Source organism: Leptonychotes weddellii, chromosome 2 (assembly GCF_054177405.1).
Source record: "Leptonychotes weddellii isolate Sample4059 chromosome 2, ASM5417740v2, whole genome shotgun sequence".
Lineage (NCBI taxonomy): Eukaryota > Metazoa > Chordata > Mammalia > Carnivora > Phocidae > Leptonychotes > Leptonychotes weddellii.
In genome coordinates, this window is record NC_138370.1 from 114,864,918 (window position 1) to 114,892,622 (window position 27,705).

The 27,705-nt window shown below is 35.5% G+C and overlaps 1 protein-coding gene and 2 pseudogenes across 1 annotated transcript in view; 2 read left to right on the top strand and 1 right to left on the bottom strand.

The window, feature by feature from the left end:
• The window catches only part of PTPN13 (protein tyrosine phosphatase non-receptor type 13), a 203,483-nt gene that overhangs the window by 81,784 nt on the left and 93,994 nt on the right, over positions 1 to 27,705 (bottom strand). The window contains exons 6-9 of the mRNA XM_081813137.1: positions 25,780 to 25,867; positions 15,693 to 16,256; positions 3,519 to 3,614; positions 3,017 to 3,110 (exon numbers count right to left, since the gene is read on the bottom strand). Of these exons, the coding sequence (XP_081669263.1) occupies positions 3,017 to 3,110; positions 3,519 to 3,614; positions 15,693 to 16,256; positions 25,780 to 25,867 (842 nt within the window). The remainder of the gene's footprint in view (positions 1 to 3,016; positions 3,111 to 3,518; positions 3,615 to 15,692; positions 16,257 to 25,779; positions 25,868 to 27,705) is intronic.
• On the top strand, positions 16,383 to 21,164 carry LOC145720260 (GPI ethanolamine phosphate transferase, stabilizing subunit pseudogene; annotated as a pseudogene).
• LOC102736848 (small ribosomal subunit protein eS24 pseudogene) lies at positions 26,743 to 27,327 on the top strand (annotated as a pseudogene).

The following is a 27,705-nucleotide window of genomic DNA, read 5'->3' on the forward strand; positions in this document are numbered from 1 at the left end:
CTGTTGGTTTCATTAAATATATTAGCCTTCTTGTTCAAAGTTAAGTCGGAAAAATAAGCTACCTCCTCAAGCAGATAGGCACAGAAACAGTGGGAATTGTACTATGTATAAACTGTACTTCAAAAGTTAACACAGAAAAAACTTAGAGATGTTCTTTGGAAAACAGCTTTGAATATCCTTTTTGGTCACTGAAAGACACTTTTGGTAACTCAGAATCAAAAAATTACTCATTCTGCTGTATCTGACTCATAATTTCCTGTTAATTTCCCCCCACCCCCTATGATACAAATCAACAGCACTGCCTGGATCTGTTTCTCCATTTCATTCTAGCTAAAGGGAATGGAAATTTTTATAAAGAAGCATGCAACATGTCTAAATATAGCACTATTTATAGATCTCACAAATATATGACCTAAAGAACAAAACAGGACCTCCTAATTGTGTGCCAGCATGCTAAGGATGTTATTAGAAACCTTTGTTCACATTCAGAAAATTCTGCACTTGAATAAGGAATTTAGAGTATTTTACTTAATGTGTTTGTCGGTGGGCAGAAAAAGGGGATGGGACTTGTCTAAAAGAAGTAGAGTTTAGCATCTTACATTAAATATAACATATACACAGATTTAACAACCTACTTTTCCTTGAAATATTTTTTTGTGTATGTCTTTATCTAATGGAGATGCTATGAATGCCACATTGAGTTTTTTTTTCCGCTTGAAGTGTGAAATAAAAGACAGTTTATCATTAGAACACGATTTAATGAACTAAAGTGACCTTAAAGTTAATGTCTCCTAGGGGCAGTTGTTAAGCGTCTGCCTTCGGCTCAGGTCGTGATCCCAGAGTCCTGAGATCAAGCCCCGCATCCGGCCCCCTGCTCCGCAGGAAGCCTGCTTCTCCCTCTCCCACTCCCCCTGCTTGTGTTCCCTCTCTTGCTGTGTCTCTCTCTGTCAAATAAATAAATAAAATCTTTAAAAAATAAATAAATAAAGTTAATGTCTCCTAAAAATAAAACTTGGAAACAGTTGAAACAAATATTCTCTTATAATCTTTTGAGGTAACTTATCAAGAAAATTGAAATAAGACTCACAAAATGATTTAATTTTATTTGGAGGAATATGTTCTTAACCAACTGAGGCACCCAGGCGTCCCTTGGAGGAATATGTTCTTAAACAACTAACAAATGAACGATAAAATCAATTTTTAATACATAAGCCCAATAATTCTCCAGTTGTCTTTACTCATGTTTTCATCAAGCTAAAGCGCATCATACTATTTATATAAAATTTCTCCAAATTAAATACGTAGTGAGGAATAACTCCCGCAATTCACCACAGTGCTGACTGCATTTCAATATTTGCTTCTTATTGCTGTTCATCACAAAATGCTTTTGTGTCTTTAAGAAAACTGTATAACATCAAACATAAACCTATCTTTGTCTCTTACCTCTTTGTTCAAAATTACCAAATCAGGGTTATCACCACAATGGGGTCCTAGTAATATAAAATCCTACTATGCAAATAAAATACTGCTTTAGGTAAATGAATACTTATTAGAGCTTTCCTCGGAGGAAATAAAGTATCATGGACTATTTTATTTTATTTTTAATTTTTATTGTTATGTTAATCAGCATACATTACATCATTAGTTTTTGATGTTCATGGACTATTTTAAAAGGCATAAGAGGAGAGAAAAAGACATAAATTTAATAAAAACTGCAATATTAAAAGGAATAACTTTAGTGCAATGTATTTAATTACTTGGAGTCTAAAACCTAGATAAATTGTCTGTTTTAATCACATGGCTACTGTTACCTGGTCTATTAATAGTTTACAGGTGTGAAACAGTGTCTGCCAGAATTAATTAGCTAAGGGGCAAGTTTTTGTTAATCTCCAAATGATTCTTTTGTATATGGTGACACTTGAATTAAACAAATTAAGATATCAAATTTAAAAGGATTTCCATAGTTTGGGAGTAAATTCTGAAGCAACCTCTAGTTCTGTAATAACACATTACAAATTTCAAATAAATGTTTAACATTAACAATATGCTTTTATTCATGTAAGGGACTTGTGCACATAGGAAAAGGATACACATCAAAATATTCAGTAATGGCTTGACACTGTTCAGTTTAAATAAAGTAAATCAATATATAGCTATAATACCACCATCCTAAGCACAGCACAAGAATAATACCTAACACCTTATAAGAAAGCTGAATCTTTCAGTATGAAAATGAACTTGAAATAGCCCAAATTGGACTTTAAAAAAAAAACCACAAGATAATCTCTTTTAAGCCAGTAAATATGTAGTGAATAATTAACTTTTAACATAATACGTTACTTAGTAGTAACCTACTCATTACCCATTCAAAAAAAATACTCCCTGAAAACCTGCTTGTTGAGCCTGTTCAACTTTTCAAGAGAAATTACTCTCTTAGAAATTAAGGTTTATTATCTTCTCACAGATGTTTGATGCCATCCCCTCAGAACTTCCTGTTAATATGTTATTTTATATACATATTGACAATTTTAATTTCAAGCACAAACTATAAATAATCAGAGCCAATTCTAATTTTATTTATTTATTTATTTTTTAAAGATCTTATTTATTTATTTGACACACAGAGAGAGACACAGTGAGAGAGGGAACACAATCACGGGGAGTCCAAGAGGGAGAAGCAGGCTTCCCGCCGAGCAGGGAGCCCGATGCGGGGCTCGATCCCAGGACCCTGGGATCATGACCTGAGCCAAAGGCAGACGCTCAACGACTGAGCCGTCCAGGGCGCCCCGCCAGTTCTAATTTTAAAAGATTCCAATAACTCAAACTCAAACTACTACAGTGTCTTTCACATAATTAAATGAATTTCCAAGAATTTAAAGAAGAGGTAAAGAAAAAAGGAAAATGGAGAAAAGAGAGAAAAGAGGATAATTTTGAAAACTTCTCCTTGATTCTAATAAAGAAAAACAAAACACCTGTCACTGGTAATATATTATTACTATTTTTTCATATCACATACCTTGGTCTCTGTGACTGGCCTTGACTTGGGTTTTCACCTACCCCTGGGAGACCACTGTTAGATTCAAACCTCTTGGAAGCTTCACTTTTTCGTACTAATTAAAGAATGAAAAAAGGAATGAAAAAAGAAATAACAGCACAGGTGATAAAAATATGAAGTAGCCTTATTTAAAACTCAAGCACTTAGCAGATACACTAAGGTAATTTTTATAAATCACATTTATACCATCAAATTAATGACATAATGTCATTAAACTCTTCAGGGATAAGTCATATTATTTTTAAAGACAATGAATTAATTCCTATTATGAAAATGACTACATTATTCTTTGATGAAACTATTAAGCTCCTATAATACTCTTAAAATGAGTAACCAGCAGCTTTTTATAATTTTTAAATTTTATATAGAATTATTCTTTTGACACCTTATATCTTAACACTACTGAAAAAGAAGGACATTCATGGTTTCTTAAAGACATTTTGGTTATCCAGATGCCTCTCACCTTGTCGGAAATCTGATTCAGAGGAAACGATAGATGGACTTTCACTGGAGGTACTAAAGATATCACTGTGGTAAGTTTTATATCTTCGAATTGGTTCTAAAAGGATTAAACAAAAACATTAGAAAGCAAATGCATTAACTGTTCCACACAAATCAAATACTACATTTACTCTTATGAGACTAGAACATTTTATATATTGCTTTAAATTTACCAATTGCTGGATGATACTCAAACAACGTGATTCCAATTTTGAGGCAGTTTGACATACTGGTTAAGAACCTGGACTCTGACACCAGATTATCTGGGCTTGAATCTCAGCTCACTACTTGCCAGCTGTGTGACACATTAGGAACTTTCCAGAAATGAAAATCTGAGCATAAAGTCTTCAGGATAAAATTTAAAACCTCCTTAGCTTGGTATTCAAAGCCTTTAATAACCTGGTCTCCGACTACATTTATAGCAGTGGCTCTTAATATTGTGGAGTCACAGATTCATTTGTTAGAATTTGATGAAAACTACAGACCTCTCTCCACCCACTCCCCAAAACATACAAAACGACAAACTTTTTAATGTAAAAAAAAAAAAGATTGAATGAGTTATCTGAATCCTTGTGGCAGGGTGGAATGTCTGAGCATGATGTTCGTGGATAATAAGCCTGCAGAATGAGAGAGACTGATGTTGCAAATGATGGTGGGGAAAACTGATGAAAAAATGTGCTGAAGGAAACAGGAGATGGGGAAAAAAAACCCCCAACATACATGCATAGTAATTTCAGCAAGGAGGAAGAACTTTTTCTTCTTAAGAAATGATGGACAAGGGAAAGAGTGAAGATACAGAAGGAATCCCAAGATACTCATATCAGAAGTTGCCTTACTCCTGGTAATAAAAAGTGCTTCACTTCCTGAGAGCCAGGGGCCAGGAGCTTGAGAAGAGTAAAGAAATTCTGCTAAGAAGAGTGTGATAAGTCAGTAAAAACCACATGAAAGCTTTTATATATCCATGAGAGCTTAGATTAGGCTAGAATGTATGAATTTTATTGGAACCAGTCAGAATGGTTTGGTGGTTTTTTCTTGGCACTAGAGAAACAAAACCATGGGAAACACTAGAACTGAGGTGGGGGAGACATGGGATGTATGATGGCACACAATGGATAGATGTGAGGGATTCTTTTTTACTAGTTTGCAAACTGGAGAACAGGAACTTTACAAAATGAATTATTCCTTGTGCTGCAAGGTGTTCAGTAGAGATTGTTAAAAGAAAAAGGGATGAATAAACGAGTGAGAGAGTCAAATGGCAACACAGGAACCAGGCTTGTAGAACCAAGATGAACATGATGGGCTGGAAGAATGGGAAGGTCATGCTGAGACAAAGACGGAAAAATGGCCACTTGATGGAGAGGAAGTTGCACATTGTTCTTGTGGCAATGTTTACCTGGAGAAGTAGGCATGATACAGAAGACCTCTACTTTGTTCACCTTTGTACACATTGAACATGAGTATGAAATAATACCATAATTAATGGAAAGAGTTTTGGGATTGAAAATCCAAATATTTACTAGTACTTTAAAAAAATGATTCCATTCTACCACAAGCAAGTCTCATGGTAAATAAGATAATTAAAAAAAAAAATTCTCTGGTTTAAAATAAATGTGATTTGAAAAGATTTTAGAAGATATCAAACAATGGTTTTGTCTAGTTCTATTTAAATTTAATGAACAATTAAATGGTTACTTAAGAAGAACTGCTATTTTCCAAGGGCACTGAAGAACTTTTTGTTTAACTGTTATGGAACCGCCACGTTAAATTTTTGAGGGATTTCCCCAAAGTTAACTTGAACAAATTACAAACCTGGCATTGCAATGTACAGGACACGAAATAAAACCAACAAGGGCAAGGAGAGGACTCAAATGTACAGAGGCAATATGGTTTTTACCATACAAAGAGAAGTACAGAGTTGCAATAAGACTATTTAGTAGACAGAGTAGAGAACTCAGTCACTTGGATGTTATGCCATGCAATAACAATTTCACACCCCACACTGAATGAATTTACTGTTTCTTCTTCTTTTAAGATTATTTATTTATTTATTTGTCAGAGAGAGAGAGAGAATGCACAAGCAGGGGGGAGCGGCAGGCAGAGGGAGAAACAGGTTCCTCTCTGAGCAAGGAGCCCGATACAGAACTCGATCCCAAGACTCTTGAGCCAAAGGCAGATGCTTAACCAACTGAATGACCCATGTGTCCCATGAATTTACTGTTTCATAACTATTTCTGCCAGTGGCTGTAAGATAGTAAATAAATTTCAAGTTGAATTTCCATTCTTTGGTGGTGCTTCATAATTGTTCTTGTATTATTTCATGAGTCCATGTTCCCTTTCCTTTTTTCAACTCTTGGGTTCCTTCTATGAGACAATTAATGTAATATTGATTATCCCCTCTTAAAAGCATAACAATAAATCATTTTCCCTTAAAGAACTGTTGGTCTATAAATGTTCTTAGTACCACACCTGCGGGGCGGGAGGGCACTGACTTATGATGCCTTACTGCTTTAGAGTCATGGGGCACTGGCACTCCAGAAACATGGACTGGATGACTAGCTTTGCAGCACTACTAGGGGATAGGAAGACTTCGAAGACCGGGGTAGGCGTAGGGAGTCTATGTTAACTAAACTGTGGGAATCTCTTTTCTAAGCTTCTTGTATTCTGAAATGTATCTTTTAAAATGCTGTTAGCCATGTTCCTTTCATGTAGTGGCATGGCCAGATTAAAGTTCCCAGGCATTATTTACTACTCAGTCATGCTTACAAGAAAAGCTAGCCTTTGTAATATGGGCTTTCCATTTCTGAATTAAGTAATACATTTAACCATTTCAGGAATTATTATAAAATTCATTACCAATATAAAATTACTACAAACATGTCCTTCACCAAGAATGTATCTTGCATTAGTGTATATGGAGAGCCGTATTTTGCAGGCTTACAGATCAAGTGATCTGATGGGAACATTGCTTGGCTTTCTGACATGACCTACTTAAAGGCATCCAGCAGACACTAACTAGTGCCAGAGCAGATTTCGTCCACTCTTCTGGTCTGCCAGAAGAAGGGTAGTCCCTAATTATCCATGAGGGGTCCTAACATTATAGACAACTTTTTTTTTTTGAAGGATCCAGATACCACAGATATGTTTTCTATATATATTTAAATGTATACTATAAGCACCTTACATTTGGCCCAGATCCCAGGAATGTGGTATTAACTGAGTGATTAAAAAAGAGAGGAAAAAAACATTTTTATTATGAAACCTTCTACACAGAGAAAAACAGAGAGCACAATATGTCTTCACATGTCCATCTTCCAGATCAATAAAACCTAGTGATTGTTATTTTAATTACCAAGTGTCAGACTGGGGCGCCTGGGTGGCTCAGTCATTAAGCATCTGCCTTCAGCTCAGGTCATGATCCCAGGGTCCTGGGATCGAGCCCTGCATCAGGCTTCCTGCTCCGCGGGAAGCCTGCTTCTCCCTCTCCCACTCCCCCTGCTTGTGTTCCCTCTCTTGCTATGTATCTCTCTGTCAAATAAATAAATAAAATCTTTAAAAATAAAAAAAAGTGTCAGACTATTTTTTTAAACAAAGAAATGCTCCTAAGTATTTATAGTATACTACAAAGTTTTATAAAAACCAAAATTCTTGAATCATGTGAAATGGACCTATTAAGAATATTCAGATATGCACTTTATAAAATGCATATATGGCCATTTTCATTGCAATGTTAAAACTCTAAGAGCAAAATTTTAAGCTTTCACCATTATAATTGCAGAACTGTATTTGGCTTTTGTGGGATAAAATTAGATTCAATATCTAATTTATTGAGTTGCAAATTTCTCAGTTAGTAAATATTTAAATGAAGCCTACCTTGTACAAATGAGTGTACCAGGGTCCATTTAGGGGCCATGATTATTCCTCATTTCACTAAACAATTTCCTTCTCTTTGATTTCCTACAAGTACTTAGTTTTTAGATGTGGAAAATGAAGTTGTAGGAAAGAATCTTAGTGTAGAAATAATGAATGCAAAAGAATAAATGAGAGAGTAAAATCAGCCTTGATACATGTCACCAGAAAAAGCAGCACCAAATTGGGTATATGTGAATATATGTATATGAACACAGAAAACACATAGGAATATATTCTCTCTAAAAAACATTTTGTAGAATAGCAGTGAGAGAATGAGAAGAATAGGATCTACAGAAGGATGGCTTAAAGAATTAACATTTGGAGGGGCGCCTGGGTGGCTCAGTTGGTTGAGCGGCTGCTTTCAGCTCAAGTCATGATCCTGGAGTCCCTGGATCGAGTCCCGCATCGGGCTCCCTGCTTGGCAGGGAGCCTGCTTCTCCCTCTGACCCTCCCCCCTCTTATGTGCTCTCTCTCTCTCATTCTCTCTGTCTCAAATAAATAAATAAAATCTTTAAAAAAAAAAAAAGAAAGAAAAAAGAAAAAAAGAAAAAAAAGAATTAACATTTGGAGTCTAGTTATAGAGATTCTGTAATCATACATACTCTGACAATTGGAGACATCTTTTCATTTCTAATTATATTACCATAATTAAGAGTATACTATTTTTGGTCAGAGTACAAGATATAAAAATCTGACAGATGTTTTGTTATTCTTTAACCTTAATCTGGTCCTTTAAATAAAAATCACTCCAACCCTAATATCCTATCGACTCTACTTATATAGTAACAATAAGAAGCAGGCTAGAGCATTTAGACATAAGTTCTTGACAGTCACAATTTCTACCACCACTTAACACACTTAACACTTTAAAATTTTTTGTTCACACTTAACACTTTAAACATATAAAGCTGTAGTATGTGATCATGAACACTATGCTTTTAATATTTAGGATATTATGAAGATTTACATGATATTCTGAACTTACGTAAAGCTATTTCAGATGAAACACTCAAATCTACAATCTTCCCATTAAAATGAAACTAAGCAAGCACAAACTGTAATCTAAAAACTAAAAACATCATTTACAAGTGACACATATTCAAGCTCCGACAAGTGACAGGCAGAAAGTGAGACTCAGACAACTGCAGCATCAGGAACTAAATAATTAAAAAAAAATTTTAAACTCTGCATTTTTAAGGTTACGGCTCTACTGAAATATTTCAATTTTCGAATACACTAAAGAAACAAAAATAATAACATTATGTTTTCATGTATTGTGTTTTTCTCTGTGCTTTCTTATCAGGGGATTAATTTTTAGGGATTAAAGATTATTCCTTTTTTATGTTCAGTAGAGTCTACTGTATTCTATGTTATACCATGCTACCTGCTACATGAACAGAACATATTCTAAAATCCCCTGAGAGCTAGACATGATCAATAAAATTTTTAATCAGGAGGAACAGAACTCAATGCAAGTATAAAGATACATAACTAAGGAAAGATATATGGAGAAATGCTCTGTGAACTGTAAATTACTTTATAGATGTAAAATTTGTGCAGAGTAGGAACAGCAAAAAGAATGAAGTCTCTAGTCCCCTCAATCTATTAACAGTCTTGTGTAATAGAGCAGCCACCAATCTAGGCTGTGTCTTGCATTTGGGCTGGCTATGGCACTCTTCTAGAATCCTCCTGGATCCCATGTTGTTAGGACTTCTCTACCCCTTCTAAAGCTTTCCCAAACAGTCCAGAGCTTTAAAAGAAATTGACTGCATCTGCTGTTGGTTGTCAGGTTATGACTTCTCTTGGAGTTGGACAAAACACAGGAGAGGGAGGTAGGATTTCTCCTCACGATGCAGAATTCATCAGAGAATATTGTATCATGTATCTGAAATAGCACTTACCAAATATTTAATATTAATAGCTACATTGCAATACTCAGTTTACATTAATACTTATTATCAGGTAGGGTATAGTGGTAGATACTAAGGACACAGCTATGAATTAGACCATGCAAAATTTCTTCTTTTTTTTTCTTAACGATTTTATTTATTTATTTGACAGAGAGAAAGAGAGTACGGGGGGAGGGGGGTGGCAGGGGGAAAGGGAGAAGCCGACTCCCCACTGAGCTGGGAGCCAAACTCGGGCAACTCCAGCACCCTGGGATCATGACCTGAGCCGAAGGCATATGCTTAACTGAGCCACCCAGGCGCCCCTAGACCATGCCAAAATTCTGATTTTTATAGGAGAAACAAGCTCCTCAAAACAATAATTTCAATGAAAAATAGGACATCATCATAAACTGGGGAGGTGAGACAAAGCTTCCTGAACCTGGCTATGCCTGAAAGCTTTTTTTTTTTTTTTTTAAGATTTATTTGAGAGAGAGGGAGAGAGAAATGGAGAGGACATAAGAGTGGGGGGCAGTGTGCAGAGGGAGAGGGAGAGAAAGAATCTTAAGCAGGCTCTATGCCCAGCACAGAGCGAATGTGGGGCTTGATCTCAGGACCCTGAGATCATGATGTAAGCTGAAATCAAGAGTCGGATGCTTAACTGACTGAGCCATCCAGGCGCCCCAATTTTGGATTTTAAAAGAGAGATAAGTTTTGAAGAAAAATTTCTCTCTCCGTAACATGTCACTAAAAGTATCCTACATATTGATCTGTAATATTTATAAACCCATCCTCTTGTTTTTCTGAAATGCAACTATAAAAACGTGTGCGCTTTCAAATTCAATCTTCTCATGAAAATGAGGTGCCTCAGTGATAAGCGCAGGCTCACATACTGCAGTGTTTACATATTCTAGTTGCACAACACAGAGTTTAAGCTGCATTCACAAGGCGGTCACGGAACAGCAAAACTAAGCTAGACCAGAGGTCACAACACTGTTTTCTTTAAACAGTATTTAAGGCTGAAGTAAAGTAGGTTGACTTAAAACTCCTTAAATAGTAATATTTAACCATAGTCACTTTTGAAGAATTTAATTTTATCTGTTCTTCCTATTCCCTCCTAGTATTTATACAGAATGCAGAGGAGTGTTGACTGCTGGAAGCAAAATGCTATTCATGGTCCCCGCCCAGGGTGTGGAGTGCTGTTCATAATATACTCTCACAGTACTGGTTCCAAGTCAATCTCTCATAATTGGGAATGTGCTACCAACTCACATGGCAATGAAAGACAGGGAGCGTGGGGTAATTACATACAAGAGAGACGGTGACGGATACTTCTATTATAAAACAGATGATATGTCCGATTTTGAGATGGAGTAAGGAGGTGCAAAAAAGATACTAGGAACAAGGAAAAAAGGGAAAAAGTAGACTGGGACAGTCCTCTGCTGAGATGAAAACCGTGAAATGAAAAAAATAAAGCAACAAAGAGAGTCACATCAATTTTACAAGTAGTTTCCACAAGATAAACCTGTTATGTTTCTTCCTGCCCCTTCCTTACTGCTTTTTAAATGTAGAAAACTATCTGAAAGATTAAGTATTAACTTAATAATTATAGAAATAATCTTATATTTATAATTTTTAAACTTCAACTATAGTTTCTTTCTCAGGGTCTTTTCTCTTCCTTTCTTATTTTGTTCTCAAGGAAATCAGAGCACTCAATGCTAACCACTGCATTTTGATAGTTTACATTCTTATTTCACTGGCTACAGGATAACCATCTTACAAGATCCTACTGTAGGAAAGCCCCATTAAGACACTATCTACCACAATAGAGCACACAACACCATAGAGCTCCATCTTAACCCCCATCCAGTGTGGTTTGCTGCAGAAAGAACCAAAAGTGCCTGATTTGAGCCTTTTTAAAAAATTATACTATCTTGGGGCGCCTGGGTGGCTCAGTTGGTTAAGCGACTGCCTTCGGCTCAGGTCATGATCCTGGAGTCCCTGGATCGAGTCCCGCATCGGGCTCCCTGCTCGGCGGGGAGCCTGCTTCTCCCTCTGACCCTCCCCACTCTCATGTGCTCTCTCTCTCATTCTCTCTCTGTCAAATAAATAAATAAAATCTTAAAAAAAAAAAAAATTATACTATCTTGTTTTACTGTATTAAAAATTATATAATTTTATTAGGAAGAGACTTAAGGGGTTTGTTAGGTGGTTAGAGTTGAATGCCCAACCTTCCAGTCAGTAAAGAATTTTCCAAATAATGTATCTGAAAAGTATCTCGTTTCTGCTTGAAATCAGAATGGCAAAGTGGAAAAAATCTTATTCTGGGTTTCAAGAGATCTGGATTCTAAATACAGCTCTGTTACAAATTATGAATTATGTATCTCCTTTGGCAAACTAGCCTACTCTGGGCTTTTGAAAGTGAGATGTTTGGTTTAAATAGTATCCAGATTCCTTCTAGTACCAAACTCTGCTCTCCCCTGTGTTAGCTGGCTGGTTGATGTTAGCAGCTAAGGAAATGCTATAGAGGTGATTTAAGTAAAGGCTCCTTTCAAGAGGATGGACTAAGGAAAGGGCTATACATCTGAGGTTAAAGCAGACAACTGTCTTCCTTTTTTTTTTTTTTTTAATTTTATTTATTTGAGAGAGGAAAGGAGAGAGAGAGAGAGCAGGGGGAGGAGCAGAGGGAAAGGGAGAAGCAGACTCTGCACAGAGCGTGGAGCTGGACGTGGGGCTCCACCCCACAACCCCGAGATCATGCCCTGAGCCCAAATCAAGAGTCAGATGCTTAACTGACTGAGCCACCCAGGTGCCCGAGACAAATGTCTTTCCTATTAGTTCAATGAGCCTCCTTACATGCTTGAAAGGACAAACCCAAATTTGGCAGTTACTTCTCTTCCAATTGCTGTATTAACCCAATGAACACTGGAACACATCTTTTTTAAAAAATCAGGAAGTAACACAGAATTGGAAATTCTCAGACTGGAGCTTTGAAATCTAGATGGAAATCCACAGTCTCCCATAATGATGGAAATTCTATCATTAACTAGTTACGTGGTCTTGGGTAAGTTATTAAATCTTCATGAGCTCAGGAATATGTACTCCAAGACCTCTTCTAATTCTGTAATTACTCATAGCCAGTAGCAACTGACAGATTTAAAGATCACAAAAATTGTACAGAGCACTATTAATATTTTTAAATGGCTTAAAACAAGAATATTTAAAAAGAAATGTGTACATAAGCAACAACCACTGTTCTGCTTGATTTCTCACACATAAAAGGGATCTGTGGGGGCGCCTGGGTGGCTCAGTTAGTTAAGAGACTGCCTTCGGCTCAGGTCATGATCCTGGAGTCCCTGGATCGAGTCCCGCATAGGGCTCCCTGCTCAGCAAGGAGCCTGCTTCTCCCTCTAACCCTCCCCCCTCTCATGTACTCTCTCTCTCATTCTCGCTCTCTCAAATAAATAAATAAATCTTACAAAAAAAAAAAGGGATCTGTGGAGCCTACTTTTCGTGAGAACTAAATGAGATAAATGGGATTTGTATTGTTTTCTACTCTCTTTTTCGTATACTAGCTAAAATTTTTATATTAGCAATCTGCACTTTTGTTTGAGCAGCTAACATAAATTATCTCACTTTTAGAAAATGCACAGCATAAAACCAGCAAATTACTCAACTAAATAACTAAGAATTACTGCTTTTGAATTCCAAACATCAAACATTCTTTCTGAAGAATACCTTTAGTCTAAAGCAAATATAATTTATTACTACTTGTAAGTTACTATATGATAATGGAGTTTATTTAAGATGGTGTAAGCATTTCCATGATAAACCAACATTTTTGAAGTGTTTGTTTAACTTGGTTATAAAATACACTCTGGGGGAAAAAAATAAAAAAAAATACACTCTGGGGAAAAATGGGTAGGTTCTTTGTGAGAACAAATGCTTTTGAAAACTTCAATAGTTTTCAAAATAAATAGTATTTCAAAAATAGCAAAACTCAATAGCAAAGAAAGATTTCAGGATGAAAATGGTATCAAACAATTCAAAGCATATTTTATTTTTAAGAAGAAATCTTTTCCTTTTCTTTTCTTGTATCTCTTGTAATGAATATAACATTTCTAAATTTGGAAGTTAGGTTTTGTAACAAGTTACCATTTTTAATAAATAAGGGTCAATAATATTATATACCATCTTTGCAGATATATATGCATATTTGGAAACAAGTTGTAAACAAGTTGGTCTATTTGAGTTTCTTTAACACAGGTGCCTGCACACATTCCCTGTGCAAACTAGGACGTAGTTCGGCTTAATACTCACTTTATGGGTAATCAAAAAAAAATCACCTATTCAAACAAAATATATCAGACTAGTGTAGCATAACTTAATGCATTAAATATATATTTCCATTAGTGTTTGATTTCTTTACTGTTTAACTCTCAAAGCAAGGTTCAAGTGCAAAAAAACACTTTTCTCAGACTTCACTAGTTCATACTACTATTAATTTATCAAATATTAAGTATATCTTTTAAAACACACACGTGAACATAAGAACATGGTTTAATTTTTAATATTCACATGTTAAGAAAGTATATCACTCAATTTCTTGAATGTTAGAAATAGTCATCTACATCAGTATGTAGCTTCACTATTTATACTCCGAGACTATCACAGTTTTATCTATTTGAATAATTAAGGGTTTGGGGGTTTTTCCACATTGGGCAAGAATTCTTCACATAAACGTCTCTTATGTTCATAAGAAGGTCAGGCTAAGTTATTATTCATATGCTAGCTGTTGTGCAACATTAAATAATCATGAAGTACAACTTCTGAAAGAGAAGACTTTAAGCTACAGAAAATGCCTTTCTGCCACAACTCTAAAAGCTTACTGATCAGAGTTAAACAATGAAATCACGCATATAGCAAATTTCTAAGGTATTTTCTGTCCTTAAAAGTTTTCAGATCAAGATTATATACAATCATCTCATAAAGCTGGCTAATGTTTTCTTTAAATGCACATATATACATACCCATAATATCAATTAAGTGTTCAATAATTTCCTTTATAATTTTAAATTCATCCCTAATTTGCAATTCCTGAATTGAAAAAAAGAAGCAAAGCTTCTTTTACTAGAAGTAAAGCATAATGTGTAGAGTATATTCAGTCCAGAGCTATGCTTACACCTAAGTAAAAGAACAAACCTTTAGCAGAGCACTTTAAAGGTATTTTTGATCTATGTGATCAAAAATATTCCACTGGAACAATGGCCTTAAAAATGAATTATGACCCTTGATTATGCCACTACTCTTGTTGAACTGGAAACACCTTAAATTTCTCTTTCAGCTATGTCCCAAAGTTTGTCTACAAGATAAGGGGAGATAACAAAACTTTAATCTTCAAAAATGTAGAGATTAGATTGATAATTCTAATTTTGTTTTCTCTTCCATCTATTTATGTTAAAAATTGCCTCTCTCCATGTCTAACACGTAATTTTAGAGGTTTGTGTGCCAATCAGGTATTTTTGAACCAGAACTTTGCCCTGCAAATAAGAATTTATCATTGACAAAGTTGTTTTTTAATGCACCTCATATTAATTTGTAATAATTTGATTTGTTAATCACTTTACATTCATTACCTAATCTACTTTTGTTAAGCCCATTTTACAGATGGAGTAATTTACACTTGGAGAGATTAAGCCCAGTTGCTGAAGGAAGGATCATGTAGCTACTGATGCAGCAAATAATTCAAACCTAGGCTGTCTGACTCTATATCTATAAACCTAAATACCATGACTTTTAAAATACAGATTTAAAACTTCATTCCAAACCAAATAAATTATGATCTCCAGGAGTTGTGTCCCTAAGTTTTTTTTTTGAGATTGGTGGTTTGGGAACCAATGCACTATCACCAGGCTACTCTGCCTCCCTAGGATTGCTGATTTTTATTAACTGCCTCTTATTTCCATGAACCAGACCTTTAGGGAAGCGTCTTTTGAGAGTGCAAGATACATGGTGCTGGGGAGGATTAAAAAGAAGTAGAAAACATGGCTCCTGCCTTGAGAAGTTTATAGTCTAAAAACATGCTATCCAAAATATTGAAGGGCTATAAAAGTGCCTGGACTGGGATGCTTATTACTAGAGATGACTGTGTGGGAACAGTGTAGTTTGATTAGGGTTTTGGTGGAAAGGAGGACAGAAACTGACAAAGAGACTAACCTGGGTATAAAGCTTTGGCAGTGGAAATAAACTTGTATAATGGTTTAATAACCCTTCTTTATTTCAAAACACAATTTTAAATATTTCAATTCAATCCTCTCTCAAACCCATTCAAATTTACTAACCTTCTACATTCATGGCTTCTCTCAGAACCTGAAGTTTCTTTTGTCTTTCTCGAATTCGGTCCAAAGCACTTGATATTGCTGAGGAAGTGGGCAAATCTCGCATGTGAAATGCTGGATCCACTTTCTGAGGGCCAAAGACATCCAAGGCTATGCTTCCATCTGAGTATCTTGCTTCCTTTTTTCTAGGAGTAGTTGAAGTCCGCACTGTTACTGCCTCAGGGAGATATTGCTGGAATCCACCAGTTTCCCCAGAGAAGTCTCTGTCAGCTGTGCAAAGCAAGTCCATGGATGAAGCCCAAATCTTCTTCTTGGGAGGCACATCAATACCAGGGAAAGTTTTTTTTTCTAGGCCACTAGTTTTGAACTGGTAAGGGGAGCAGGCATTTTCAGAATCTTCGTGTACAGAATTATTATCTGATGAAATGTCCTTGAAATAATCTTCCTCATCTTGTGTGTCTCTGATGGACAGGAATCCCATAGATTTACTAAGCCCTTTGTTAAGAAAGGTCTGATGAGAGAATGGAGACTTGTGTATGTCTAGTACATCAGAAGTAGAGCTTCTTCCTGGAATGATAAGAATCTATCATGTATGCACAGAATTTTTAGAAAATAACTGGAATGTAACCTTACTATTGACAGTGAAAGTGCTGGTAATTTCCTAAGTCTTCCTAATGGAGGATCAGAGATGAAATGGATGGTAATGATCATGAAAGTGGAAAGAGACACTTTGTTTGTATAACTTTTCATAGTCCAATGTTTCTTACTCAATGAAAACTATAATGTATTGAACTTACTTTTTTGAGTAATACTATTTTATATTCATCAAAGGTGAATTATTTGGTTTTTAAAAATAGACAAAAGTAAAAAAAAAAAAAAAAGCAAAAGTTTCTAATACTATCCAGTTTGGCAGAATATTAATCTAATCCATGAAATGATTTGGGGTAATAATAGAATGTAGAGTATACTCCTTTAACTTCTAAAGATATAATTCAAACATGTATCACTTCAACATAAAGCCCCGCTATTTTCTGGTCATTTAAATATTTTTAAAGAAGAAACAAAGAATTCTTGCTATATTCTGGATGAAAAAAAGATTGCAGTATTTGGAATTCTTAAGTATCAAAGTTTTATTATGAATAGATATGTTTTCAGAAAACTTGATATAATCTGGGGCACCTGGGTGGCTCAGTCGTTAAGAGTCTGCCTTTGGCTCAGGTCATGATCCCAGGGTCCTGGGATCGAGTCCCGCATCGGGCTCCCTGCTCTGCGGGAAGCCTGCTTCTCCCTCTCCCACCCGCCCCCCGCTTGTGTTCCCTCTCTCACTGTGTCTCTCTGTCAAATAAATAAATAAAATCTTTAAAAAACAAACAAAAAACCAGTAAGCCATCCTAATTTTTTTTATGGCACCAGTCTACAAATGCATTGAGACACAGCAAAAATGCCCAAACAAATTAATTTTTGGAATTCAGAGTCAGTAACACAAAAAATCATATATATATGTGTCTGTGTGTATGGCTCCACTATAGAAAAAGAAATGTAGAAAAATACTTTAGAGTTACTAACGCAAAAGCCCATAAACACTGAGGATTTCCTGTGTGACCTTCTGTGATCCCTCTTTGATAACTTATCTGCTATGTATACAATATAAAATAATGACTAAAACTTCCCTAGTAATAATAAATTGCTTAGTAGTTCATTTGAGTAAGTCAATTTCCTCTTCAGGGTGATAGCTGTAAGTTTCAATTCCCTGACTCCACATTTCACCTTAAAGATCTTAGAAAAGAGAATTCATTTCAGAATGGTCAACAAATAACTGCTTACTGGAGAATTAGATTCAAACATTTTGCTTTTCTTGTAACTCATCTTTCCCTGAACACGGATCCACTGAAGTGCAAATAAGGATAACACCAATATTTGGGCATGTCATATAAAGAACACTGAGAAAATAACATCACAACTAGACAAAGATTGTCACAGACTTTAGCTTCTAATCTAAGATAATTTAAAACTGATAAACACATCTATATTATAGAATTTTAGGAGTAAATTACATTCTTAAACAAACCACATATTGAAACTCATTAGTTTAAAATTTTATTAAAAAATAGAGAACAGAGATATTCTTGAAAATTGATAGAATACATGAGGTAAAAAATAAGAATTGAAAGGACTTAAGGATCATACAACCATAGATGAACTCAACAACCTGCCTTCTTTTATACTGCCTTGACTCCCAACAAGTAGCCAAAACTTAGAGAAAACCAAACAAGTGAGGGTTTTGGCAACATCATAAATTCATAGTCAAAAACCTTGGACACTCAACATCAATGTGTTAACAGTAATTTCACTCACTCTCCACAATGCTTCACTTTCCCTCATTCTTCAAATTCCCCACATTAATTCCCTCTTCTCTTTTCTGATAATTTTCTCTCATATTTCATCAAGAAAACAGAATCTTTCCAAAAAGAACTTCTCATTTTCCCATGGCTAATTCTATACATCTACCCCTGTCTGCCAATCTTTTCCCTTGTCTCAAAAGATGCAATTTTCTACCAGTTGAAGCCTGATTCCCAATATGTGTTCAATCCCCCTTATTTTACGTTATCAGAGATTTTACTTCTTTGGTTAACGTCTGCCCTCGATCTTAATTAACCCCCTTTTCTACTGAGTCATTGCCATTAGTATACAAACGTGCTTTAATATTTCTATAATAAACAAAACCTCTCCCCTGTTAACACATTCCCTTCTAGCTCCTGCTGTCTCCGATTTCTTCTTTCCCATTAGTATTCTACTCACTTCAGTCAACTTCCAACTCCTCCACACCTTGGCAACTTTCACTGTGTCAAACTAATGGCCTCCATGTTGCTAAACCCAACAGACATTTTGCATCTATATCCTACTTACCTCTCAGCAACAATTGATGGTGATGACAGTTACTTAATGAAGCACTTTCCTCTCTTTACAAGACTGGTTTTCTTCTACTTCTTAGACTGCTCATTCTTAGTCTTTGCTTTTTCCTCCTCTATTGGATATCCAAATGTTGGATTTCCTCAGGTACCAGTTTTAGAACCCTATCTTTTCACTCTCTTCTTGTATAATTTCATCTACTAACAAGGCTTTAAATAATTAACTACATACAGGTAACTCCCAAATTTATATTCTTGGCACCAATGTCTTCCGGGAGCTCCAATCACATATAATTGAGACTTCCACTAGCATATCTTAGAAGCACCTCAAACTGAACATGCTTAATACTATTTTTTGTTTCCCAAAACCAGAGATATCCATTCAACCCCAATCTTTCCAATTTCAGTAAGTGGCATCACTATCCAACTGATTGCTCAAAACAGAAATATGGGCATGATCCTGAAATCCTTCATCATCCTTACTGCCTGTATCAAATCTATCAGAAGTGCTGGTTATTTAACTTCTCAAAGATATCTTACTCCAAGTGATTATTTGCATTTTCACTGGCATCACCCTATACCCAGTTAACATTATCACTTGACTAGAAAACTGCAATGGCTTCTGGATAGGCCTCCTTTCTTCACCCAACTACCCCTCTACTTAGCAGCCAGTGTTATCTTCTCAAAATATAAATTCCATGACGCCACCACCCTTTTAAATAAGTCTCAAAGGCATACTATCGCACTCAAAATAAAAACAAGACTCCTTTCAGATCTGCCGTTTGAATCTTTTTTAGTCTCCTCTCCACTTCTTTCATTCCATCCAGGCCACAGGTTTTCCTATTAAGCTCTCTTATATGTTAGGACCTTTTATACATACTGTTTTCTATGTCCTGAATGGTCCAGACTTTTCTCATGGTTAGTTGTTTCTTATTCTATACTTTTATTTTAAATATAACTTCTTCAGTGAGGACTACCCCAACCACTACTGAAATAATCACTTTCCAAGTGTATCATGAGTCTATTGCATTTCTAACAGGTAGATTTATCATTCTCTTGTAGGTTATTAGTATTTACTAACAATATATTAATGGGCCATGGTATCCTAAAAGAGCCATGTCTTCTCACCAGCCATATGAGACTTAAAACTAATTGCTAATAAGGTGGCTCTTGGATAACTACTGCTCTATAAATGCTAGGTTTTTGCTTTATGCAAATTAGTAGATATAATATTTCAGTTCTTATTTATTAGAAGTCCAGAAAGTTACACTTGATCTTAGCCAAAAGGCCAAGAAGTGATTAAAAAAAAAGTCCAGAAAGTTAAAGAGAAAAAAAAGTCCAGAACATTACCATTTTTAAGTTCTGTAAGGTAGTACAAAATTATAATAAAAGTAATTCATTTAAAAGTTTGCACTACCTTTCTACTCTGCTTCTACAAAATATGCCAAATTTAACTGTTTCTCAATTTGCTCTACATGCCTGAAAATCACATTATGATAGCCAACTTAAAGTCTCATGACCATTATTTATAAAGATGATTTTTTTGCTATAATAAGATCTCTTCTGGTAGCCAATAAAACAAACAAACGAATAGGTAAATAGGAAGAGGAAGAAAGAAGGGGTGGGGAGGGATTGATACTCCTGAGGAAAATGGGCAAAAAACTGTGGAGGTGCGAAACAAAGTTCAGAGGGCTATGTATATACTTGCTACAGATGGTCTGAAGTAAAATTGTAAGAGCTATGAGCCACAAAAGCATTAAAGGTTTAGAAACTGAGTGTGGATCACCTTTTGAAGGAAGAAAAAGGAAGTGGTAGGAAAGAGATGTTTGGGCCCCACAGGCCTGCACCTGCCTGAGGGTCAGGGAGGCCAGTCGTGCCTGATAGTGGGAGGTAGTAACCCCCGTTTCTCTTCTGCAGGTGGGAGAGTTAGACAGCCTCTCAAAGAAAACACAGTGAAAGATACTGATATCAAGAGACTACTGTATACCCATCTTTCATGCATATCTTCAATGATCCTAAGCATCAGTCCATCATTCTTCTTGGAGAACTTCTCAATATTGGAAACACACTTGTGCATCTGTTGTTTTTGTAACTGCTGTCAGTCTAGTATTATATTTAGTAGTGAAACCAAATGCATCCTCTAAAAGAAGTTCATTATCATACAAGGTAACCAGATTTTTGAAATGCTGTTTATGTCATGTTTCTTCTTTCATGCAATTTTTGTTCTATATGTGCTGGAAACATTTTTATTTGCAGTTATTTCGTCTACTTTTCTACTGTACCTTGTTTATGTTTGTTAGAACCAAACATTAAAGCATGGCTAAGAGTGTTCAGTAGAAATGAAGTCACATCCATTTGGGAGAACAGTCTTCAGATCACTACAATTTCTAGCTTTATAGGAACATGGCTTGGAGCCTCTCCTAGTCCACTCGATTGGGAAGGACCGTGGCAGATACGGCCCATCTTCTGTATGCTTAGAGTGACCTTTGGCTACATGGCTGGCCTTGTGATTTCACCACTCTGGATATACCGGACTAGAAAGCAACTTACACACAAGAACAATTAATTGGATGAAAGGGAAAGAAGATATTTCTTTGTGCAGATTCCATAAAGACTGTGCAGAAATATATATGGTCTAAGCCAGGCAGTTCCATTTATAGCACTGTTTTTTATGTAGTTACAACATGATGTGCTTGTAGCTTTTAAAAAAAAAAATTTTATTTATTTATTTATTTATTTATTTACTTACTTACTTACTTGACAGAGAGAGAGACACAGCGAGAAAGGGAACACAAGCAGGGGGAGTGGGAGAGGGAGAAGCAGGCTTCCTGCTGAGCAGGGAGCCCGATGTGGGGCTCGATCCCAGGACCCTGGGATCATGACCTGAGCCAAAGGCGGACGCTTAACGACTGAGCCACCCAGGCACCCCGTGCTTGTAGCTTTTTAAACTATGAAACCCCTGAGAGATTGTACCTTCTGGTTGAAATGAAGTATTTATAATAGGAGAGAAAAAAAAAAAAAAAGGAGAGGTGTTTGGAGCTAAGTGGTTTCTCCAGTGGGTCTAATACCTTAGGAATGGTTTTGTTTGCTTTTTGGATGAAAAAGGAGACATACCTTTATCTAGGTAACAGAGAGGTGGATTTTGGCTGGTACAAACATACCCTTTTAAAATCACATTTTCCTAATCGGCAGGAGTCTCAATGCATTTTGTCATATCAATAATACTATCTTCAGCTATACAACTGAATATGGAATTGCATGATTAACACTTCACAAGTGGATAAAATATATATAACATCACATATCATATCATGGTTGCCTTGTATTGCTAAGCACTGTTGGAAAAATTTCACTAATCTGGGAACTAAAAAATGAGAGTTCAAATATAGAATCTGGCCCTTTAAGTGAGGAGAAACAGGAATCCTAGACTCATTTACTAGGTGCATAGGCTGCTAGACCAGTGAAAACCATGTACTGTTGTTAATACCAGTGCTACTTACTTACTAACTTGATTTGAGACTAGGTAAAATGCAATTTCTTCAACTGCTTTCCAAATCTTTCTAAACATGTGCTGGGCTATTATAATTACTTTATTTAACAGGCAATAAACAGCACTGAAATCATTAAGTACATCTAATAGCTGTGCTCACTACCCATTTTGATCACAGGAAGTTAATGTTATTTTTAAAGGCAATACCATTGGAGCTACTCTTAAAAGATTTCAGGTAGAAACTTCTTTAATATTTCCCCATCCTGGGAGAGTTACTAGCTCCTTCCACTATTCTCACAGAGCACTTTGGCCCCCTCTTAGGACATTTCTTTCAATATATTAAAATTATCCATTATATTAGATATCTGTCATCACTCCCACTCATTTCCCCACTCCACCCCCAACTGGAACAGTAACATAAGAAACCATGTCTTACCTGTTTTTATATTTCTAATTCCTGATTAAAGACATTCCAAAACAACTCTTATGGAATGGATTGATTACATAACTTTTTGAAACCTTTTAAAGCCAATTTAGGTAGCATAATCTACCAGAAAGATTACTGTCAAAACACCTGGGTTTTAATTCCAGCTTTACCAAATTCAATCCATGAGCTTGGGCAAGCCACTTAATTTCCATGTCTCTCACTTCCTTCATCTACAAAGCTGTGGACATTACTTATTATACCTTCTTCTTAAAGAAGGCAGGATAAATGAACTAACACCTAATGAACTATCATGAGCTAGGAAAACATAAAATTCTAAATTGCTCCTCCCTTTTGTTTCTGCTTTATTTTCCTCAGCATATCATTATCTACTCAGGGGGAATTTAAAAGTTCTTTTGAGAGGAAATCATGAAACCAGAAATCAAAAGATTTCCAATAAAAGTTTTAGATTCTGTTATTGAAAAAATCAAATTATTCAAAACAGGATAAATGGTGACTATAGGTGGATTTTCCATCTCTTGAAAAGGCTCTGAGTTCAAAGAGAGTTTACAAACAACATTAGATTTTACATACAATTACAAGTATCCAAATACAAAATGAAACCATAAACATGCTCCTTTTGGAGAATACGGAGCTTGCTAAAAACTAATTGGGGGAAAAAGAAAATAAAAGATTTTAAAAACATAAAAAGTCTTCATAATAGAACATATTCCATTTATTTTAGTCAAATTGAAAAAAAAAACTCCCTTTTAAAGTACATTGTGTTTTAACTATATTTGTTATATGTGACTAACATCATCCTTAATTGGATATCATCATTCACCCTTCCCCTCACACAAGACTCAAAAAACTTAAGCATCTCTTAGAAGCTAAGTTCAAAATGACATTTCAGTATTAAAGAGGTTCCTCGATTCCCCATTTGTCCTCACAAGTGTGTTCAAGTACACAAAAAAAGAAACATGATATTGTCAATATGCCCAAGTTCTGAAGCACTATCATGCTGATCTGATCATGGTATAGGTTTCCGCCTTAAGCTCGGGAGGAAATGTTTGATTTCTTTTTGCTGAGTGAAGCCATTTTATCAGCACTGGCGTATAAAATAACAAAACGGGGGCAGACAGCCCACTAGTTCAGGCCTTACTTTTTGTAACAGATCTGAGAGGTAAGATGTAAGGAGAGACCTTTTAAGGTCATTGACTCATAGATAAAAAAAAAGTTATTGTTAAGTTTCAGGTGAACGATCAAATCACTTAGACACAAGGCAGTATCGCTAAAATTGTTTACTTCTTTTAACCTAATTCTATATCTCACTGTCCATCTTGACATTTTCCTTATTGAAAATTATGGCCAGGAGCCTAATAAACTAAAGCTATCAGTACATAAAAGTTTCAGGTTGGTTCGCATCAAAGAGAATGCTTTTGTACCAATGTAGTGTAACAAGACTCTTTGTTGCAAGTGACCTCTGAGAGTGAAGAACTGCACTGCCCAAAAGTAACACTGGGGTCCTAGAAAATAGTTCTTCACAAGGTCACTTTTTTAATCTTAGTTTTTATATTACATTAGTATATGCCATTGACTATAAGCTGCTAATTGCTTGTCTGGTAATGAGTATAATTAGTACATTATGTTGATTCTGTCTTTGAGATGTGATTTTTTACATTTGTTAAATTTGTAAATTAAGACAGCCCTTGAGCAGTACTACTGTGTAAAGCAATGGCTAAGAAGAACTGAAGAATTCTCTTTTATTACACTTGATCTCAAAAAGGCTGTTGCACTTTAAGTGTGAGGACCTCTAATTTTACCCAAAATGTAAACATAAACAAAATTTGGTTTATCTTGAGTGAGAAATCATAATTCCTTACAAATTCTCTTGAGTTTAGATATAGGGGAGATTTAATTCTCCAATAAAGGGATAGGACTAACTCAACAAATAACAAACAAGCAAACCAACTTCAATTCTATAACATGGCCATTTAATGACAGTAGATGATAAAAGAGAATTCCAGAAAGAAAGTAAAGAACAGGGAAGAGAAATAAGGAAGGAAGGGAGACAGAAATGGAGAAGCAGAGAGAGTGTGAGGGAGGGAGATGGATTGCTGGAAGGGAGGAAGAATTTAGAAACATGATAAATAAGAGAGACAGAAATCATTTAAATCTAACATTCACTTATTAAAGTATGCTCATTATGTCTCCTTGAAAAAGACTCTTTCTGCTTGCTATTGACATTTAATTATAATTTTCTATTATTATTCAGTTCTGAAACAGGAGTCTGAAAATTTGATGGATTAACAAAGTGCTGCTCTTCTTGGCACCAAGGTTCACACTATATTATATCTCCAATCCTAGGATCATTTTAAAATAAAGGGAAAGTGAGGGCATGTGTTGTGACGAGCACTGGGTATTATATGCAACTAATGAATCACTGAACACTACATCAAAAACTAATGATGTACTATATGTTGGCTAATTGAACATAATAATAAAAAAAAATAGAGGAAAAGATTTTTATCTGCAAGAAGATGTGTTTATATATATATTTCCTTACTATAATTATGCCTCTCTCTAGATATACATGTATAGACAGAGTCTAAAATCAACTTGGGGGTTGTGATTCCCATTAATAAAAAGAACTAGAATAGAAAATAAAGTGCAGCAAAAATAATGTTGCTTTCTGAAACTTTGGTTTTTTTTGTTTGTTTTTTTTAAAGATCTTATTTATTTATTTGAGAGAGAGAGAGAGCACATGAGAGAGGGGAGTGTCAGAGGGAGAAGCAGACTCCCTGCTCAGCAGGGAGCCCGAAGTGGGACTAGATCCAGGGACTCCAGGATCATGACCTGAGCCGAAGGCAGTCGCTTAACCAACTGAGTCACCCAGGCGCCCCTGAAACTTTGTTTCAGTAGTGTTTATGTTCATAAACTTTGTTTCATCTTGCTTTAAAATATATTTTTAATATAAAATTCCATGATAAAGACAATAAAGTAAAATATTATTGCTAAAATAACAATATTGGAAAGGAAATGATTTACTGTGGGAGTTCTGTCTTAGTAATGTTTTTTGCATAATTTTAATGGATTTATATATTAATATAGTTAGTGTTCCTGTCTATTCCCTATCTCCACTTTGCATACTTATGTTCTAATTATGATCACAATTATCAGATTCCCAAGCCAGGTAAGTATGATTTCATTAAAAGAAACAATGAAATAAGGTTAAAACTTAAAAATTTCCTATTAATATACGCTTACCTGTTGGTAATCCTTTCCCTCTCAATCGGTCTCGAATAGCTTGGCTTCGATCAGGCTTTTGTTCACTGTTACGGGAAAGTTGATCCGTCTGTACACAGATAATCAAAAATCAAATTTGACGAAACAATCTCCCTTTCATTTTCATGGTAATTATCTACAGAATGTCACTAGTTAGACAATTTTTGTGGAGTATGGCATTGGTAAAGACACTCCACATTGGCTATTGTTAATTTGTTTTTCTTTATAGGATTTATGTAGCTCAGTTCTGGCCAATTCATCTTCAGGAAATGAAAGGCAAGACAGAGTTGTAGAAGAATTATCTGCTAACTGGGTAACAAAGTTAGCCAAACTGACGTAGTTAAAATGAGTTCCATCTGAAAACAGTAAACTAGAGGAGTTCTTTTTCCCCTAATTGGTAACTACGTTAATCTCTCAAGTTCGATTATGATTTTAAAAACACATTAATTCTGCTATAATAAAGCTTTCTCCTGATTATAACCAAGCACTGAGGGTACTGACATAAATTATTTTCAAAAGTAATTTTCTAGATTTTTCCTGCCAGGAATTACATTTGAGAAATGTTTTAAACCAATGGACATATTGAGGGATGACAATTAAATTTAAATCAATGTTCCTTTGAATCTCCTTTATAATAAAATGTTTGAATAATCTTTTTTTATTATTAAAGATTTTTATTTATTTATTCATGAGAGACAGAGAAAGAGAGAGAGAGGCAGAGGCAGAGGGAGAAACAGGCTCCATCCCTCCCTCAGCAGGGAGCCCGATGTGGGATTCGATCCTACGACCCTGGGATCATGACCTGAGCCGAAGGCAGACGCTTAACCATCTGAGCCACCCAGGTGCCCCAAAATGTTTGAATAGTCTTAAGCTTTAATAACTTTAACTGAGGGTACTCATTTAAAATAAAGCATATCATTTTCTTCCACCCTAGCTGTTTGAACCTTGGCTGCCATCATGAATGACACAGTAACTATTCAGACCAGGAAGTCCATGACCAATGGACTACTTCAGCTGAAACAAATGGTCATTGATGTTCTTCATCTGGGAAAAGCTACAGTACCTAAGACAGAAATTCGGGAAAAACTAGCCAAAATGTACAAAACCACACCAGATGTCATCTTTGGGTTTGGACTCAGAACCCATTTTGGTGGTGGCAAGACAAGTGGCTTTGACATTTCGGTGGATTATGCAAAGAAACATGAACCCAAACACAGACTTGCAAGGCATGGCCCATATGAGAAGAAAAAGACCTCAAGAAAACAGCTGAAGGAACATAAGAACAGAATGAAGAAAGTCAGGGGGACTGCAAAAGCCAATGTTGGTGCTGGCAAAAATAAATAAAATGTCTAGCAGTGAGCTGGCGATTGGACAACAGAAAAGGAGTAAAGATTCTGCAGTGACTTTATCTGTGGTGATTATGCAGATTTTCATGAGAGGATTAATTAACAAAGAACTTTTAAAAAAATTAATAAACTAAAAAAGGATATCAGAGGGGAGGTATGTGAGTTGATGGGTGAAGTACGCAAAGGGGATTAAGAGTACACTTATCATGATGAGCACTTGAGCACTGAGTAATGATGTATAGAACTGTTAAATCACTATATTGTATACCTGAAACTAATCTAACACTGTATGCTAACTATACTGGAATTAAAAATAAAAAATGTATTAATGGGGGAAAAAGTGTATTACCTTTAAAAAATTAAAGTAAAAGTGTATCAAATCTGATCAAATTCCACATTATAAGGGATGAAAAATTAGAACACTGGGTTTAGTTAGATGATCAAGTAGAGCAGAAGCTTCAGGAAATAAATGGAGAGATGATGATGAAGAGAAATTACTTAAATCTGACATCAAATGCATGTGTATGTATTTGTTTACAAACATATATACACAATCATTTTA